The 20,172-nt window shown below is 39.1% G+C and overlaps 1 protein-coding gene across 12 annotated transcripts in view; it reads right to left on the reverse strand.

The window, feature by feature from the left end:
• Positions 1 to 20,172, reverse strand: part of SYNE1 (spectrin repeat containing nuclear envelope protein 1) — a 479,589-nt gene that overhangs the window by 62,778 nt on the left and 396,639 nt on the right. For all 12 annotated transcript variants that reach the window (XM_075924462.2, XM_075924463.2, XM_075924461.2 and 9 more), the window contains 9 exons: positions 19,788 to 19,964; positions 18,609 to 18,764; positions 15,263 to 15,418; positions 13,632 to 13,802; positions 9,355 to 9,488; positions 7,723 to 7,927; positions 4,914 to 5,096; positions 3,058 to 3,204; positions 1,584 to 1,738 (listed from right to left, as the gene is read on the reverse strand). In XM_075924462.2, coding sequence (XP_075780577.2) covers positions 1,584 to 1,738; positions 3,058 to 3,204; positions 4,914 to 5,096; positions 7,723 to 7,927; positions 9,355 to 9,488; positions 13,632 to 13,802; positions 15,263 to 15,418; positions 18,609 to 18,764; positions 19,788 to 19,964 — 1,484 coding nt within the window. The remainder of the gene's footprint in view (positions 1 to 1,583; positions 1,739 to 3,057; positions 3,205 to 4,913; positions 5,097 to 7,722; positions 7,928 to 9,354; positions 9,489 to 13,631; positions 13,803 to 15,262; positions 15,419 to 18,608; positions 18,765 to 19,787; positions 19,965 to 20,172) is intronic.

The raw sequence follows: 20,172 nt of genomic DNA on the forward strand, positions 1-20,172 counted from the left end.
GACTTATCCTAGGAGACTGATGTGGAACCCTCTTGTCATCCTATCTTTTTGTTCATTTATTGAAATTACATATAAACAAAAAGTACTATAATTTAAAATGCCATCTCGTGTTCATAAACAGTCACCATTACATTTCTCTTGGCAGAAATCCCTTTGTCTTTTCGCTCAGTATATAGAGTCTCTAGACTGCTGCCACGTTCTTTTGAAATTAAATCAAAAGAAAGCGGCTGTTTTTTTGACAGCGATAAACCTCATTTTACAAGGCAGAACACCTTTTTTCAAAAGAGTTCTTTCGAAAAAAGGCATTCTTGACTGCCAACAGGGCTTTTTCGAAAGAGAGCATCGAGATTGCCTGGGTGCTCTCATTTGAAAAAGTCAATTGTGGCTGTCTAGATGATCTCTTTCGAAAGACGCATGGGCTACGTCTAGACTGGCCACATAAGACGGAATAGGCATGCAAAGCAGGCAAGTCAGAATAGGGAAATCCGTGGGGGATTTAAATATCCCCCGCGGGATTTAAATAAACATGGCCGCCGCTTTTTTCCCGGCTTGGGGAAAAGCCGGAAAAGAGCGTCTAGACTGGCGCGATCCTCCGGAATAAAGCCCTTTTCCAGAGGATCTCTTATTCCTACTTGCAAGGAATAAGATATCCTCCGGAAAAGTGCTTTATTCCGGAGGATCGCGCCAGTCTAGACGCTCTTTTCCGGCTTTTCCCCAATCCGGAAAAAAAGCGGCGGCCATGTTTATTTAAATCCCGCGGGGGATATTTAAATCCCCCACGGATTTCCCTATTCCAAAGTTCGAAATTAGCATGCTTCTTCCGGAGAAGGGGCCAGTGTAGACGTAGCCATGTAGTCTAGACGTACCCTTACAAGGGTTTGCTAGTAGAGATTTACCAGTAGTGCTACACCAATACCCACTGCTAGTATTGTTATAGCTTAAACTGGTAAAAAAAAATAGAAGTTCTTCGGATGATCTAACAAACCAGGTCCCTGAACTGAACACCCAAAATAGGATTACTGTGTCTATGCTAACTGGGTTTTTTGCTAGGAGAATTGGTGCTACAGTAGAGCTTTTGCCCACATACTTATATTATTTATTGAGACTGATCTTTTCATACTCCTAATTTATGTAACTGTGTTGACAAAACTTTTGAGTGTAGAACATACCCTACCTGTGATCTCAAAGGAGAATACTCTCAGTAACATAAAAATGACTGACTATCTACATTAAAGCTTTAGTGGCATGGCCATATTGGTTGGGGATGTGATTTCTTTTTTACCTAATAAATATGCCAATACAAACCCTGGTACACATACAGTGACGCTGGAATAACTGTATTTTATTAGCATAGTTTATGTTGATTTCAGAAAAAATTGTAAGACATTTAACACTACTAAAACTAGATTCACACAAGAAGCTTTTGGCAATATAATAGCTCTATTGGTTTTTCTATTCCAGCCAAATTCATCTAGTGCATGCATAGTCAAAGTTTTACATGCCATGCACTGAACTGCCTTTTCCAGTCATTTCTATCACAATGACTAATAGAAAGTAATATATGTGCTTCCAGCTGACCCAACCTGAATCTTTCTGTTGTCTGAGATGAGATTATGGACCACCGCCTGTTCAGATTCTGCATTCTTTTGATTTCTTTATCATTCAAGGGTAGCCTGTAGCCCAGCTCGTTCAGACGGTCCAAATCCGGTGCCATGCTACTGAAGTTTAACATCTGGCTCTGGAACAAGTGACAAAGAATACAGGTAGCTATACAGAGAACTCCATTAATTACCTTACTAAAATGGGAAAGCTCCCAGTGAGCAAATTTAAGATGGCTTGGATTGCCACCTTGTGGTAAGTGTTCTACATTGCAAGGCAAGAGACCCTTTCATGATTCTAGATCCTGGTGTTAGTCCCCAGTGCAGCAGAATATATAAGCACGTGCTTAACTAAATATGTGAGTGGAACAACTTGTCTTTAAAATTAATTATACGCTATCTTAAGTGGTTTGCTGGGTTGGGCGTTACCAACCTGAGTTGCAAAAGGAGGCATCTCTTCAAAGATAGTGCACTTAGCCTGCGAGAAGAACTGTCTTGTATTATCAGTACACTCATCAATTAAGACATAGTGGAGAGGAGTTCTGCAGGTACTTGTGGTGGAAGGATAACAGCAGAACTAAAATGGGGAAATAGTAGGCTTGCAGGGAAAGAGGAGTGTCATCAACTTTCTGTCAGGGATTGGTCCCTGACAGAAGTAAAAAGACATGTGTATGTATAATACACATACACATTCACTGTAATTATTAAGATGATAAAAATGAGTATACAGTCTCTTTGATTTACCTCACCACATGTGCAGATAAGATAAATTTTTAAATGTATAACACTATCCAGAGTTGGGAGGATATTACATATTAATTTTCAAAACAGGTTATTCTCATGGCATCAGACTAATAAACTAAGCATTATATTCAGGGATCATTGGTGTAGCTTGCACCTCTGTTATATTTAGGTATTTATATTCTTTCCTGACAGTATCCAGAGATGAGTGGGAATGAGATCAAACATTTAAATAGTTGGATGTTTTGTAAGACTCAGTTTAGGTACACACTAAAAAAAACTGAATGTCCAAATCAATTTTATGTAAACCACTAGTATCAGCAAAGCTTGTGTGAACAGTCTCCCTGCTTTCAGCTAAGCCAGAAATAAAAGAGCTTTTGTGATAGTTTACCTTTCTTCTTTCTGTGCCTGACTCAGTAATTGCAGAGGTTCAGGAATATGAAGAAAAGAGAGGCAAAAGAAAATATGCAAACATTTCTAAGCTTCTAGAACTATTCAGTTCAAATTTGGAATGATGTTTTTGATACTTACTTTATTTCAATCAATCAGTTTTGCCTACCCAGATCCTTCATACATGGGGGCACAAAGAAGGCAGTTAAGGATAGACTGCCAGAATCAACCTTTGGTTTTCTATGTGGATTTTGTGCATATGCTATACTATACATTGATCACTCTGGTCCTCCAATTTTATGTCACACTGTTTATATTTGCTACTCACTTTGAGTTCTTCCATCCTGTTCTGGATTGTAGACACATCAGATGAATGACTGGGATCTTGTTCTTTCAACATTTCTTCAGCTTCTGTTATCCAGGCCTCCAGGCCCTGTAGGCTCTTAGCAAATGTCTCATAGTCTAGAACTCCAGCCTTAGGTACAAAAGAAAGACCACAATTTAACGGTTTAACATGAGGGCGCATAATATTCATATTCTTTGTTATGATATCACTGTCAATTCAGTCATTCTGATGCTCAACTAGGGTTGCCAGGTGTCCGGTTTTGAACCGCACAGTCTAGTATTTGAGCTCTCTGTTCAGGAAACAAATTGAGAAAATATAAATGTCCAGTATTTTCTAAATAAGACAATGTAGATTGTGATGTAATGCCAAATTTGTCCAGTATTTTTGTTGAAACCATCCGGCAACCCAAGGCAAACTCCAGCAAATATAAACAGTGGTACCAGTGAGCAATTTGACTGCTAACGGCTTCACAGCTGCAGAACCAGTATTTATCACAGAGACAGTAATACTATCTCCATAGTAAAGGCCATATTTGTTTAGAAAGTGGGATTATAATATTTTTTGCTAGGCATGAAAACAAGAGTTGATTGTAACAAAACCTATACCATTTACTTTTTAAAGCACCAAGTCAGCAAAAGTACGTAAGCACATGCATACTGAAGTAAATGGGACTTAAACACATGGTTGGTGCTTTGATGAATAGAGGGCACCGTAAACTTTTACTGTTCAGGATACTTGCAAGTAAATCAGTTCTGTTAAAAGTTCAAAGGCATTAACCATGGTGACTTTAAAAAAAACTGGGGCTAATTGCTAAAGCTTTGAAGATATACCATATAAAAATAGCATTGTTGTAACACATGAAACTCTAGATAAATATAATTCTGAATATAATCTTTCACACAGTTTTATTTAAAAAAAATTCAACTCTCTCATCTCAAAAACATTCTTAGCTTTATTTTAATGTTGAATTTTCAGGACTGAATGCTAAAACTATAATTTTAAAAATAGTTAAGGTGTTTTGAGATAATTAAACTCCCTTTATAAAACTGAACTTTCTGCATAAGTAATATTGTTAATAAAAATAAATAGCAGTCATGATTAAATTTTGGATTTCTATAAAAAGCCATCAGGCTAGAAGATACTTTCTTGAATTTTTTCATGCATATGTACTTTTGCTGGAGGACTTGTGCTTCTCTTTACTGTGCTTTAATCAGGGAAACTGGACATCCATGCCTTTGGCAACTGAGCTATGATCACAGTTTCTTTTACTGACTCTTGTATATATTTAAATTGTGATTTTCAAAAGCATTCAGAACTGGCCTGACTTTTTCCATCAAAGTAAATGGTAAAACTCTCACGGACTTCAATGGGAGAAGGACTAAATTAAAGATGAATATTTTAAAAATTCAATCCTGTTTTTATCTACATATTTATTGACTGTGGGGCATGGCTTGATATTTCCTTGTCCCTTATAGCTAAGTAGCAGCTTTAGATCTGCAGGTTAGCTTTATACAATATCTGATTGACTATCATGTCCATAATTACTTTGAGGGTTCTAGCTTCCTATGGTAAATTTCAGTCCCTCTTGCAAGGTTTGTTGTCCCTTTTTCAGAACTGGGATCACATTCCTAATTTCTTACTATAGGTTTGGACATGCTAGTTGAGTGCTCCCATCTTTAACTGTGTACTACATATACTACCTGTATCTCTAGGGAATATACGTGTTCAAAAAATGCTCCTTTCTTTGGGTGCAATTTTGTGTGCAGCTTTGGCTAGTGTACACTTTTCAGGTAGAATGGAATGATTAGAAGTAATAAATATAAAGAAGCTTTTCAAACCTGGAGTATAGCCTTTTGCCTGATGAGAGCCTGTTCTAGTGTGGACAAGTTCTGGCTCAGGGATTGCTGATCAGACTGAATAGCTGCTGCTGCCGATGTCTCCACTTGTTGCTTAAGCTGCTCTCCAAGTTCATGGAGAACAAACAGGGAATCTTGCACTGTCCCCAGACTTTTCAATAAATCCTGTAGTAACATACATGTAAACAAAAGCTTAAAACATTATTCTGATTCAAAATAATCTCAGCTGAGCTATTGAGGTTCAGAAAATTTGTCATGTAACTCATGAAAACAACATATTACATTTAAACATAGTTACTACTGCATTATAAAAGCCTTCAGTAAACTCCTGATTGATCTTGGTATGTATGTATAACAACATATGTTTCAATACATATGCTCAAAGGATTGGAAAAGGAATGATCAGTCAGTTGTCTACATGCCACTTTTGAGTAGGGAACAGAAATACATGGAAAGTGTCCACGTGGATCAGCTGATATGTCATATGACATTGTTTCTAGCATAAACATCTCTCACTATGGATCAATCAGTTTCCTTTTGACTGGAAATACCCTCTCTTTAGCTTTCTCTAGTAGGAGTATTTTTATAAAAACAAACATGTATATTTTGTTCTTACTCTCCATGGAAAAAGTATGTCATATGAGCACAGGAGGAAATCCTACTGGGCATTTCTGGATGCAAACCAAAGTGCCTGCAATACCCTCAAATGTAATTTTAGGAAGCAATTTTTTAGCCTGTAAATTGTGATAGCTTATACTAAAATGAAAATGACAAAGATCTCTGTCACAGGATGGCTGACTCTGGTGAATGAAAAAGGTTCAACTCCCTGTGCCAGAACAGGTGTTTCCAGTTTGGCCACATGAGAGGGCCAATCAGTATCTGGAGCTACAAAAAATGGGGAGAACTGGCGAGAGTCTCTCAGGCTACATCTACACTACATGCTTCTTGCACAAGAAGCCTTTTGCACAAAAGTTTTTGCACAAAAACATCTTGCACAAGGGCACATCCACACCTCAAAGCACATCGCATGGACGCTGCATGGACGCTCACTGCATGAATGCTCTAGCACAAGAAAGCTCTGATGGCCATTCACAGAATGGCCAGCAGAGCACCTGTGCTTTTTCCCATAGGGGTTTATTGTGCAAAAAACCCTTCTGGAGCATCCACACTGGCCTTCTTGCACAATAGCTGTAACACGAAAAGCAGTTATGCCTCAGAAAAGGAGGTTTACTCAGAAAAAGCCTTCTGTTCTGCTGTTTAACTGCCCATTTAATTATGCAAGAGCTCATTTAATATGTGGACGCTCCACAGGTTTTTGCGCAAAAACAGCTGTTTTTGAGCAAAACCCTTGTAGTGTAGACGTAGCCTCTGGGAATGAGTGTTGCCTTAGACTCTAGAGCACAGGCAAAATCAGTAAAGAAAAGGACAGGTGAGAGTTTCCAGATACCAGGCTGGCTGTGGAAGGTTCCAGAAGGAAGCTGTGGCAGTTTCCTGGGGAAAGCTGAAGGCAGGATAGCAGATTGAGGGGTTTCTTGGATGGCATGCCCTAGCAGAGTGCCAGGGTCAGTGAGCTAAAGGCAAGAGACCAGCAGCAGGTCTTACCTGCTGTCTCCACAATAGAGAGGTTGGCCCAGAGGAACAGTCAGAGGGCAAGGGATGCTCTCCAATGAGGAAATCTCCCAGCAACATGGCTGTGAGGTTCCCTGCTGGGAAGAGTGAGGGTACACTCCAGCTGCTAGGGCTGGGGTGGCTCTCCTGGCAGAGGGACAGAAGACAACTGACAAAGAGTCTACATGTCCCAGAGGGTGTCGAGTGTAGTAGGGCAGGACTATCCGCAGAGAGGGTGGGAAGGAGATGCCTGCTGGGAAGAGCAGAGTTTTAAAGACTATATCCATCAAATGTGGGAGTGGACTATGTTTGTAAGTTCTTTGCAGATTCAGCAAACTATGTTTTGGTAACAAACCAACTCTAAGAAGGGGTATTATTAAAGTAGGAGAGAGTCTGAAGTGAAGCTAATGAGGAATCTGAAAGAGAACTGAAGCAGACGTGCCTGTTGTGCTGTAGCCTGATGCTGGAGGGTGCTCCATGCAACATTGCCCTACGACAACCTCCTTATCAACGGCTGTGGTATAAGGGGTTATCATAACTCATAAATGAAGAAATGCATCCAAGTCTATGAGATAAATCATACCTTTGCTCTGAGATGTGGATAACCTGGTGAATGGGCAGATACATTGAAAGCAAGGTGGGAAAAGATTCTGAACCTCTCTCTTCTGTTATGCCTGACAAGTTTGCCAGTCTAGAATATGTAGGCAAAACCATAGCAGTTGATCCTACAATCCCCTCTCATGGAAAACACTATGAGGGGATTGTCCAGATAAGCGTCATTTGTATAGGTAAACACCGAAGCATTGGGGCCCCCAAAGAGGACCACATAATAATTTGTCTGTCCATAGCCTAAGGCTAGACCATAAACAGAACTAAATGCCTGAGCTAACAATTAGAATGAGGAATGAAGTGCGTGTGTGTGAGAAAATCCAACAACCCAGGAAGACAGACTCAATACCTGATTCAGGAAGGTCAGAGCCCCTGTGGCTTACTCCCATAGGAGGATAAGAAAAGTAGAGTCCATGGTTAATGCCTAAAGGATTCTTTAGTGAAGAAAAAAATATCACCCTGTACAAGTCTCAAAACTATTTTGATAAGCCCAGGGAAATAGTTCAGTATAGGAAATCCTGCTGTGATATTAACCCATGGAATTATGATAAGGCAATGAGCTTACTGAACGTACATTGCAATCCTGAATCCAAGTTGTGACTTCATCATCACCTATCTCCTTGTTAATGGCAGTCTTCAACAGCTCATTGATTTGGTCCTCATGTTGTTGGACTGTGGAGGAACACTGGCTGTAGCAGTCTTTGTACTTCTGCCAAAGCTGAAGCAAGGCCTTACTGGAGTGTAGCTGCTCTGCAATCTCTTCCAGAAGGTTATTCCACCTGGCAGAAATATTAAATGGATCTGTCAACCCATGTGAGTTAACAGAGCTATACAGAAAGCAGCCTAGAGTAGCAATTATTTATTTACTGTTCACAGACATAAAAAATTACACATCTGTTTGCTCTGATGAGTAGTGGTTTGGAAAACGGAAAACAGATGAGTAATTCTTATGAATCTTAAATTAGATTAGATCTTGGTTATTATATAAACTGATGCTGTTTAAATTATACTAAAAAAAACCAGTAGTGCAATATTTACTGAGCATTTAAACACAGGAATGTATGCTCATGTGAACTGCCATGTTGCATCACATTTGTCTCTGACAATTGCCCGCACTAGTATGCTTTCATAATGAGTAAGAGGTGGAAAAACAAAACAAAACCCATAGCGGGCAGGAATGAGGTGATACAGTCTCTGACTAACTACTAATAGTCACAGATTTATATCCCTTATAATTCCCCCTTTTAAAAAAGTACTAATTATAACAATTGTTGATAGTCATGTTATCCATATAAATGTTCAATAATTCTTTGAATCTTGCTAAATTATTTTCTGCAATGTCATTCTGTAGCAGTTTTAAAGTCTAATCTCAAATTTTAAAGTCTAATCTCAAGTTGTGTGAAAAAGCATTTTCCTTTATCAGTTTTAAAATTTGTCACTTTTTAGTTCACTGACTCCTCCCTTGTTCTAGAGCTATGAAACAGTGAAAAAAGATTTTCCCAGTTTAATATCTCCATATTTGTATATTTTTTCAATACTTTTACCCCTCTTATTACTCTTTAAAGTAACAATTCCAAACTTTTCAATCTCTCCTCTTTTGATCGTTTTCCATACACTTAATCATTGTTGTCCTTCACCTGTGGAGCATTCTGATTCTAAAATATCCTCTTTGAGATGGGATGACCAGTACTTCAAACAGTATTCCAGTTGAAGATGAGCCATTAATTATAATGGCATAAAGATGTCTGTGGTACTATTCTCCAGTCTGTTCCCTATGTATCCTAACATCCTATTTGCTTTTTTTGACTGCAGCTATGCTTTGAGCAGGTGGTCTTGATGGAGCTGTTTATGTCAAGCCCAGGTCTCCTTCCATAGTTGGGGCATTTAATTTAAAATATATCTAAACACTGTAAGGTGCATGAATGTATGAAATTTAAAGTTTTTCTTTTCTTTGCATTTATCAACACTGAATTTTATTTGCCATTGTCTTGGACAATTAACCTGATTAGGTCCTTCACAGTCCTCTTTAGATCTGACTAACCAAAATGTTTTTGAATATTTAAAAATATGTTTAAAGCTTTAAAATATTTTGTTCAAAATAAATGAATAAAATAAGGAGATCAGATGTAAATAGGTTTTGAGAACTAGTAGCTTTCAACCATAACTTTCAATTTAACAAAGATCAGCACAAAAATAGACTTTGTACCTCATATTGAGTTCTTTCAGGGTATTTGAAAGTGTTTCAGTGACTGGTGGCTGACACTCTTTCAATAACTGGTTGGTTATTGAACCAAATTTCTGTAAGCTGTTCTCTTGCTTTTCTAACTCATCCTGCAGGCTCTGTATGGAGAGAAAGAAAAATGGTGATCTAATCTATTTCTGTAGAATAAAAAAAGATTTTAATCTCACCATGAAAGCGTACGATTCATAAGGGTTCATGAAAATCAAGTAAAAGGTCTAATTTTTATCTCGGTCTTAATTTAAATAATATTTTAATATATATTTAGAGAAACGTTATTAGGTCAAATATGGCTCAAAATGTAGGTTTTATAAAAATTACATTCTACCAGACCCATGTACTGAAACATAAAATGCCTTCAGTGAAACAACTTGGTTTTCAACAAATATTCACACGCTGAACTTACAACCAAAAGATTGCACTATATGCTAGTGTATCAAATTTAAAAAACTGACTGGAGACTAACTGTTGAAGAAACAATTTTAATGTTGACTACTCTTGTTTTCTGTAGTACAAGTGAGAGGAATGCAGAAGTAGTGAAAAGTAAACCTTATTTTTAAAACTGTTTTTCTTATCCATCTCGTAAGTTCTTAGCAATGTAAGGAAGCACGTTTTCAAAAATAGTGTTAACAAATGTTCATGTTTTATTTATAAATATTGAGCAGAAGTTTAAACAAGTGCATAATTCAGAACATCACCATTAGGGGTTCACAACTTTTTAAACAATGTGATCGTGAGACCCTCTTTGTTAAGAGACCTCCAAACCCAGGCCCACTGATTGGGGCAATTGCCCAGGGACCCTGGCCAGTGTTCCACCGGGCTGTTTTAAATAGTCTGGGTGGACAACAGGCATGGGAACTTGGGCAGCAGGTGTAGTCCCAAGCTCCACTCCTTTCACCTGCACTCTCCTCCCGTGGCCAGAGCTGCAAGCCCCCCCAACCTCTTCTCTCAGCCGGAGCCACAAGCCTCTCCACCCAGAGAAATCCCCAGTGGCCCCCCGTCAGAGGAATCCCATGCCAACCAAAGGAGCCCCAGGCCAGTTGCAGCCTTGCCTCCCCTGCCTTCCCCAGATCCAGTCTGCTCAGGTGAAAAGCATCTCTTCAAAGAAGCTTTTGATATGCTCTATGCAGATTCCAGCGTGTCTGAGTAATACCTCATGATTGGGTCCAGGAAAGGGAAGGGAGGCATGGCTGCAGCAGGAGCAGGGTTTCTGCAGACAGGTGGCATATAGGGCTATGAGCGGCCCAGGAGTCCTCTGGTTGAAGGGGGGGCATCAAGAGTTTCTCTTGGCAGTGGGGAGGGACAAGAGATCCATGACTGTTCTGTCCTGGAGCCTAGAATTGCTGTTGGTGGGACTATCCCAATGCATCCGTGGACTCATGAACAGTCACAGTAATTGCTTGCTTAGGGCTGGAACATAAGTTAACACAGCACCCTGAGCAGGGACTTGTGACTAAGGAGAGAGTTACAGGAACATTTAGTTCAGAGCAATCTAGCGTGTAAATCTACTCTACTCTAGTCTTCCAAAGAATACCCCATGTCGACCCTGCTGACACACAAAGTTTCTTCGGGCACGTCTACACAGTAGGGCTAAAGTCAGATTAAGCTACACAACTTCAGCTACATCAATTGCATAGCTTAATTTGGCTTTTAGCGCTGTCTACACTGCAGGAAGTAGAGGGAAGAACACTCTTCCTCTGACTTCCCTTACTTCTTGTGGAATGAGGGCTGCAGGAGTCAGCGTAAGAAGTCCTCCAGCTCTCCATTATTTTGAAATAATGGCTTGCAGTACAGATGTACTCTTTATTATTCCGAAGTAATGCTGCTATGTAGACATACACTCAGCGTGTTTTGATCTACTCTGACTTGAAATGGGAGTGGATCAAAGTGCACTGAGGAAATGTTAGTGTATGGTAACAGAGTCCATGTGGACAGTTAGTCTGCAACAGGCTGGTGCAGGATGGGTTCATACTCTAGGTTGCTACAAACTAAATTTTTGTGTTGACAAGAATATGTCTGCACTGCAATCAAAGGTGTGACTGCAGCACATGTAGGCATAACTGAGTTAGCTTTGATCTAGTTAGCTTGTAAAAATAGCTGTGAAGCTGTGGCAACCTCAGTATGGATACTGGTTGGACTTGTACTTTTATTAGCTAGCCCATTTCACCTTCCATGTTGCAAACTAGCTTGATCTAATCTAGCTTGGATATGCCTACATGTGCTGCAATCACACCTTCAGGCTGCATAGCCTCAGATCCAATCAATCTCCCAACAGCTTCATGGAAGATGTAAACTGGACTGGGTCTGTATGCTGCTGTGTTGTGGAGGCTACAAGGGAGCTCGGTGCAGTCACTTCTTCCTGCCCGTTCACAGGTGGCGAGGAGGAATGTAATACTTCTGCTGAGCCTATTTCCCTTCCACTTCTGCGAGGGGCAGTGCAGGCTTCAGCTCAAAAGTACTAAGGAGGCACCTTGGGCCTGCAAGCTGAGCTATAATCTGGCCCAAAGAAACAGAAATCAAAAGCGTTTTTTTTTTTTTGGTTTTACTTGTTGCCTTATATGAAATGTAACATCAGGGAACAAGAGAAATTTACAAATATGCATTTTCACCTTCACTTGTATTCTTGCATTCCCTCTGACATCTATATACATCTACCTAGACTGCCAACCACTGAAACATTGTCAACTTAAATTTGTCTCCAATTACAAAAACACATTTTTAAATAGCTCTTAAAACTAAAAATATTCCACAATTATTTTTAAATTCCAAAACCAACTGTTTTAAAACGAACATACTTCTGTCTGGCAGGGTTATCAATGATCATGGTTTTATAATGAGCTCATGATATTTAGCCCCCATTCCTGGACTCATCTGAAGGGGAACTAAGTGCTGCTTCAATGAGCCTTGCCACTTTAGCTTTAAATGGGGCTTAAATTCCTTAGAAACGTGGGTTTGAATTCCTTAGAAACGTGGCTATTGTTTGGTTCTCCCAAACATTTGAAAGGGGCTGGACATGGATTACTGAACAGCATAGAAGCACAAGTGTGGCAGGACGGAAACCTTGTGAGTACAGCATTGTTTTGGGACTGATCTCAGTAATGAGAGATGAAAACTAGTCCAAAAAGACCCAAGGAAAAAAAAATCTAACACTACTTCCTATCAATAACAGAATACAGATGAAAAGGGTGGAGGGAACTATATGACAACAAATCTCAGGGTACGTCTAAACTACATGCCTCTGTCGGCAGAGGCATGTAGATTTGTTTGTTCAGCAAAGGCAAATGAAGCCGCGATTTAAATGATCGCGGCTTCATTTACATTTACATGGCTGCCGCGCTGAGCCGACAAACAGCTGATCAGCTGTTTGTCAGCTCGCGCGCTAGTCTGGATGTTCCCCCTGTCGACATCAAAGCCCTTTGTCGACAGCCCTGGTAAACCTCATTCCACGAGGAATAACGGGGCTGCCGACAAAGGGCTTTGATGTCGGCAGGGGAGCGTCCAGACTAGCGCGAGAGCCGACAAACAGCTGATCAGCTGTTTGTCGGCTCAGCGCGGCAGCCATGTAAATGTAAATGAAGCCGCGATCATTTAAATCGCGGCTTCATTTGCCTTTGCTGATCTGTCTAATCTACATGCCTCTGCCGACAGAGGCATGTAGTCTAGACAGCCTCAGAGTGTTCTGACAACTGGTGGAAAGAAGAGACTGAGGAGGACAGGGGGTGACTTTGCCCTCTTACATCAACATACAATGGTGCGTGGTGACAGAGGGTATTCAAGTACCCTGATTCGTTCTCTTAACAGTACCAGTTCTCCGACAACTGAGCACAAGGTGCTCTCTCACCAACATTGAAATGGATGTGTGCAAGCACTTGAAGAACTTACAATAAACAAATTAAACTGACTAACTGTTCAGGGTTGGAGAAATGCAAAAGTTACGAGAGCCTGAATAAGGAGAAGTAAATTGGATTTTTAAAATTCTATTAATATTCATATATCTCTAGCAATTAAAGATAGTTATATTTTGATTTTAAAAAAGCAATTTTGCTAAAAATTACAGGACCAACTCTTCTAGAAAGGTGTATAAGGATGTTTGTTAACATTATATGTCTTGGCTTGGCAGTGTATTTAAGATTCCATATCTTAAAGACCAGATTCTGCAGTCAGCTACATCTGAGCAGCACTGAAGGCAGAATTTATCTCAATCTTTTTGGAAGTTGTCAGGAGCCTCAGTACTCATTAGTCACCTGGAGGTTATCTACTTGGACTTTCACTGCATCCAAGGAGCCTGTGAGGAGATGAAAGCGGGACAAAGAATATCTAGCTTCCATCAAATAACTATTCAGTTCTTCATAAGCTGCTTTGTGAACGCTCCACTGATCAAGCACAGATTGCAACAATATCTTCAGTTGGCCAACCTGGGAAGAAAAAAACAATAAATATGGAATGTGTGAGTGGCATTTGCTATTTGTTTAAACTATTTCCCTTCGTTTGATCTTGAATTAAAAAAAAAAAACATTAAGCACTCAAGTTCAGTACTATTTGTTTGGCAGTCATGTTCAACGAGAAATGTGCTTGGTCACATAATTCTGGTCAAGATTTTCAGACATGATTGGTGATTTTGGGTGTCAGTCTCTGGTGGTACAACATATGACATGATCACTACATATCCCTTAAACCACATGGTTTGTCACTACTGGTGGCACACACTGTGACTATGAGAAAAAAATATTTTTCACAGTTGTTGACCAGGTTTTTTCATGGGCCAGTACACAGCAGGATGAGGTGCTAAAATGGCTCTGAAGCTCCTGCCTTGTTCTCTGGAATCTCAGCTTTAACACAAAAAAAACAAAAAAACAAAAACAAGTTTCTGGTTGTTATGGGTGAGAAAAAACATCTCAGATACTTGAGCTAAGTGTAACCATTGCAGAGCTTTTTATGTGAGTCAGAAGAAAGCCTGAAACCATGTCATAGAGCTGTGAATGGCCTCATTAATCCTAGTGAGTTGGTAACTCAGAGGTCCACTGATAAGATAATGATGCTGACATTTGAATGATTTTATTCTTTATTAAGGAAAAAGGGCACAAGTCACTGTAAAAAGTGTCTGTCTTGGTGACAAAATTAAATTGTGTTTGGAAAGTTCTTCCACTTCCCTGCCCTGCCCCGCCCCAGTTAAGAAGCAGCTAAACCCAGAGAACAGAACCTACAGCAGTCATATCCCACACAGGCTGTGTCAAATTAAAGGAGCCTAATGGAGCTCAAAGAGCAGCATTTTTAAAATGATGATGCTCTGCACAATCTACTAGGAGCAGCATCTGATTTTGGAAACTCCAATGGATGGGGATTGCTTTTATGAGCAGAAGGGGAAGGAGTCTGGAACTTTTTGTAGAGTGGGGGAGTGTCATGAACCATTGAACCAAGCTGCAAACACTTTATGTGATGGAAACCACTTCAAGCCAGGGAGTGCTGTTACCCCCACCCCTGGGCACCTTGAGGTCTAGCCCCCCCCCCCCATTGGAAGGAGTACCATTGTTATTTTCTCCCTCATTCAACATGTGGCTTTAGGTTTATTTGTAGGCTTGGGGGCAGTATTGCATATACTGTTCTTGTAATGTATGTACAGCACATTTCATGTGAGATCTGGTAGCAACATCAAAACTGTAATAAATAATTCAATACTCCTGTGAATAGACATCTTTATACCCATTTTACATCTGTGTAATCACATGATGGTGGGTACAGACACTAATCAATCTCCTAGAATATCTTCGCCCTTCCCTCCCACTCAGAAGAAATCCACCTTTCGCTTTCTGGTAAGGGCCTTCTGCACTCATAGGCATGCCAGGCACAGTTGATTAACAGAACCACATTCTCTTACCATGTGGTCCAAATTGGCCCATGAATGGTTAAGTTCTTGCAGAGTACTCATGACAACAGCAGAGACTTCTTCCTTCTTATTGCGGACCAAGGAAAGGCCGCTCTGTTCTACTTTCTCTACTTCTTTTTCCTTGACTTTAATCAACTCTTCCAACTCCTGAAAGAAAGCAGCATTCATATATTGGGTTTTGATCGATAATGCTTCCAGATCCAAAAGCTTTGCAACCCACCTCCCCCCAACTTCAGCAATGATAAAGATAGGATGGGCACACTTGCATGCTTATTATTTCATTGCCAATAAAACTCCAACAATTTCTTAGGGATGTTTTCTATTTCTCATATTTACTTTAAAAGAAAAAAAAATCAACTTTATTGTTGCGTGTGCATGATTCTATTTACATTGCTATACTGCAGAATGTCTTGATTTCATACAGGTTCAAATACAATTTATAATAGTTAGGAGAGACACAGATATACAATAAACAGCTCTATTCATTATCAAAAGAGGAGCATTTCCTTGTTTCTTAGTTCATTATAACCATTTTATTATACCTTTTGATTGGTCATTTGCATCTGGATTTAGTAATCTCAACTTGGAGCCATTATTAAGAAATGGAGCTCAACAGCTATGATGCATAAGCTACTCTGCATGTAGAGATCCCACATTCCTCAATTTTTCCCAGGCTTCAGTAGTTTGGAGAGGGAGTCAAACTCAGAAGGAGGGAAGGTGGACACCAAAAAGCAAATGCTTTCCATAGCATGCTCCTTAGGCTAACTGGTGTACTTCTAAGTAGGAATCCCTATTGGTTTGATGGAGCTGATACTCATCTATACTCTGAAGTCTTGTAAAGGAATCTATGCTGCCAGGTCATGTCAATGAATTGTCTGGGATCTGCAAATCTGTGACTGTAGGTTGCACACTAATCCTTGGTATGTGAGGCTGCACTCCCAACCTCCTCTATACCCATAAAGCTACTCGTTTCTGAGAGACTAAGCAAACAAAAACTTGAATATTAATGAGTATCTACATCAGATAACAAGTGAGTATTAAGGACCAAACCCTATCCCAGCTACACTCTTCAAAAGCCATCAGTAGGATTGCATGGGCAGAATTTGGGTCTCACTCGATAGCACACAGACATAAGCACATTCTAAGTTTTACAAGTGTGATGAATTTCAACCTATTTAGTCTTACCCATTTCATGTACTCAGTTGCACATTTCTATTACTTTGACTATAACTTTTCTATACTATAGATAACTCTTTCTCTTATACTCTTTATTTTCTGAGTTTATAATATTTATTTTAGCAACTAAAATGTAGACACTAGATGATAGCCAACAAAGTATTTGGTATATTTTTTTTATTGAATTTCAGCATTTCTAACACATTCTGATGGTCAGTGGCAGATAAATCACAAGGGACCAAAACCAGAAAATCTATCATACTCTCTCCACTCCTTACTTTTAGTGAGTCTGATAAAATGCAGCTTGTATCTAAACTACATGTGTGTTTTGGAATCAATGAAGTTTCAGAAAATAAAAACCTGGACTCATTGGCCCATCTCCACAGAGTATAACTCAGGAAAATGATACAATTATTATTCCAAACATCTGAGATCAAAACAGCCAACTGCTCACTTATTAGCCCATGCCAATTAAATCTGACATTTTTAACCAATCTAATTGTTTTTAGTGTTAAAATGTATTTAAATCTGTATGTGGTTGTTCCAAAAAAACAAAACAAAACAAAACTCTGGATGTAATTTAAACTGGCAAAGCATCAAACACCAGAAATACATAGGGAGCCAGAAATATTTGTGGAGGAAACTGAGATGTCTACCCTTTTGATCTGATAACTCAGTTAAAGAGTCATTTTTGTTTCTGATCTATGATTAAAAGAATGCATGCTGCCCTTAACTATTTAAGTGATACCGGATCAGTCTCAGCACCAGTTAATACATAAACTGTAGCTTTTGTGTTAGTTTAACTGAATCCCTGACAATATTTGACACCCCAGTAAAGTTATTTTTTTAAACAGTTTGTTTCTCTAATGATCAAAGTCTTGCCATTCACACAGCTGTGAAGTTGCTAACATCCCTGACCCAAAGGAACCACAAGTATAATAAATCGGATCAAGCTTTGGACCTCTGCCAAGCAGAGTCTGCCAGCTATGTCGAGCTGTGTTAATTATCCATGGTGGCTTCATTGTACAGATTATTTGCTTTATTGTGCTGAAATAATAAAGTCATTTGTACTGAAACCACAAGTTGGATTTAATTTTAAGTTCACAGGAGAGAACTTTAAAATGTTAGCTTCTGACATTGCCAAACATACCAGCCTTCTTCTGCCTTTACAGAAACTCAGATGGATTTATTAAATTAGTGAATGCTGGAAATACCTTCTAGGATCTCAGCTTCCATGTGAAAACAATTCTAACCCTTTTGATTATGAAGATTTACCTGCTGATTTAACTAATGCAGGGTCATAACTACTGTGTTGATCAAAGGCCTGAGGGAGAAAGTAATTAACAGCATCAATTGGTGAAAATGTTCCTGTTCTTCTTAACAAGGCCATGACACAGAATTACAGACTGTCCATACTCATGAGGATGTATGTGGCCTAGATCTTTGAATTTTTTGCTATCGCAAATAGGTAATTTATTTGTTGCCTAGTAGATCAAGTCTATCTGGAGGGATCTGATCCCTAGCACCATGCTGATGTTCTGCTTGGAAGGCCGTATCGAGGATAATTTCTGACCCTTGCCACATGCTTTAGTGGGAACTTTATTTTCCCTGATCTGTAAAGAAGGAAGATGTTCCTTCACATTTAAAATCCACAGTATCATACTATTCCTACAAGACTACAGAAAGCTTGGTCAAGTTAAGGCTGCACAGGCTCAGTTCTTTTTCCACAAAGAAGAGGCATACAGGCCAAATTTGTTTTAAAGCCTATTTTCCCATCCAGGAAGGGAGGGCATTAGAAGGCGGGGATTCAAATTTATTAAGCGGTTAAATCCAATGTTCATAACAGTGAAAGCCAGGAATATGGCTGCCCAGAAAACAGAATGCATCACTTTAACTCATAGTAATTCAGCATACACTGGCATGGCCCTGCTTGATTATTGCTATTACATGAATACTAGCATAATAATTGTACGTTTATGTATTTAGACATGTCCAGAACAGTATTATACTTTTACATGTTGCACGTAAGGGATGAAATCCTGGCCCCACTGAAGTCAAGGGGAGTTTTATAATTGAATTCACTGGAGCCAGGATATCACCCCATGTTTGTTAGGTGGTGTTTCTACATGTAGCAAAGAACCTGCAACTTTCAAGACATTACCTGACACTCTTTCAGGGTGTTCTGGACTAAAGCCTGATCTCCAATTCTCTGTTGTTTCTTCAACCTTTTCTCTTGGGTATCAAACCAAGTTTTCAGGCACTGCACACTGTTTTCATATTCTGTCCAGGATTCCAGCATACCTTCCAACAATTGGATCTACAAACAAATACATATGTATATATCCAAAATTAAACAGCTTCTATGTAGAGAAAAGTGAATAATTCAGAGGACATGAATGCTGATCAGAGCTTGCCTCAGAATTCAGTGTATTCCTTCACTCAGAATTTAAGCAGAGTACAGTCAAACTTGATTTTATTTATCCTCTATTTATTAAGTATTAAACAGCAAAGAAACAACTCATAAGTATTTAACTGAGAAGTTACTCTAGTGATCTAGCTTATTGATACCCCCAAATTGTAACAACACGGAAATAGTTTTCTGCATAAAATGTAACACAACATGGAATTTTCTTCAGGCGAATATTGATACAATGAAACATTTACAGTGAAGCCAAATGAAAGCCCAAGAATATTTTAATGTAATTTACTTCTACGCATTTAGGGTTAGCAAAAAGCGTCACTTACTATGGTAATGTGCATTTATTATTTTACTTTAAAAAAAGATTGTAGGTTATTTACTTTTCTATTTTATGTTTGTATAGTGCTTGGCAAAATGGGTTCCTGATTTTTATTGGGACCTTCAATGCTATTTATTATCAAACAAACAACAAAAAGAAAACTGTACTTGTGTAGGGGTTTTTTTTGGCTTTATAAGCAAGAGAAATCAGCTGATGCTCTATTTTAAATTAACAAGTGATGGATGAAGATTGCATGAATCTTCTGTGCACTCCAACGAATAGACACTGGAGAAACAGAAAGTATACACCCACTCTTTGTTTTATGGTGTATAGACTGGTCCATAGGTGTGCATGAGCATTTGAAAAAATTAAGAAATGCATTAAGGTAAATGTAAAACTGAAGGATCTATAATACTATTGGAAAGAAGGTTACATGTCTCTGAGAACACTGAAGCAATTATGTTGACACTAGACATTTAGGTTTGCCAAAGGAGAAGTTCATATTACTCACGACATGCTAAATTACTTTTAGCATGTCTGCTCCTGAATGAGTTGCGTCTGTTTTTAAATACACACGGAACAGCAGCTGGCTTTTTTCTTACCTTTTCTGTTATGAGGCCTTGGAGGATCTGCCAACGTCTGTTCATTGCTCCAAGCTGTTCCGCAAAATCAGTCTTGTCACTACGTTTACTTTCCACATCCTGGCTGCTAATCTGTAGCACGGACTGGTTCACAAAGTCTACTGTCAACTGTTTGCAATTTACATCAATCTTAAATCCCTGGCAGAAAGAGAGGGAAGAAGAGGAGTATCCATCACCAATTTTCTTGATTATTTCAGAAAGTTAGCATGGAAAATAGACTTTCTGGTTTATGATCTATGAATAAACCAAGATATGAATCTAGACAATATACTACTGAAGAACTAATGTAAAAGTATCAGTCCTTAAAACTGTAGGCATTAACTTCTGGAAAGTATGTTTAAAAAAA

This window comes from Pelodiscus sinensis, chromosome 3 (assembly GCF_052426305.1).
Source record: "Pelodiscus sinensis isolate ZL-2025 chromosome 3, ASM5242630v1, whole genome shotgun sequence".
NCBI classification, from domain to species: Eukaryota; Metazoa; Chordata; order Testudines; family Trionychidae; genus Pelodiscus; species Pelodiscus sinensis.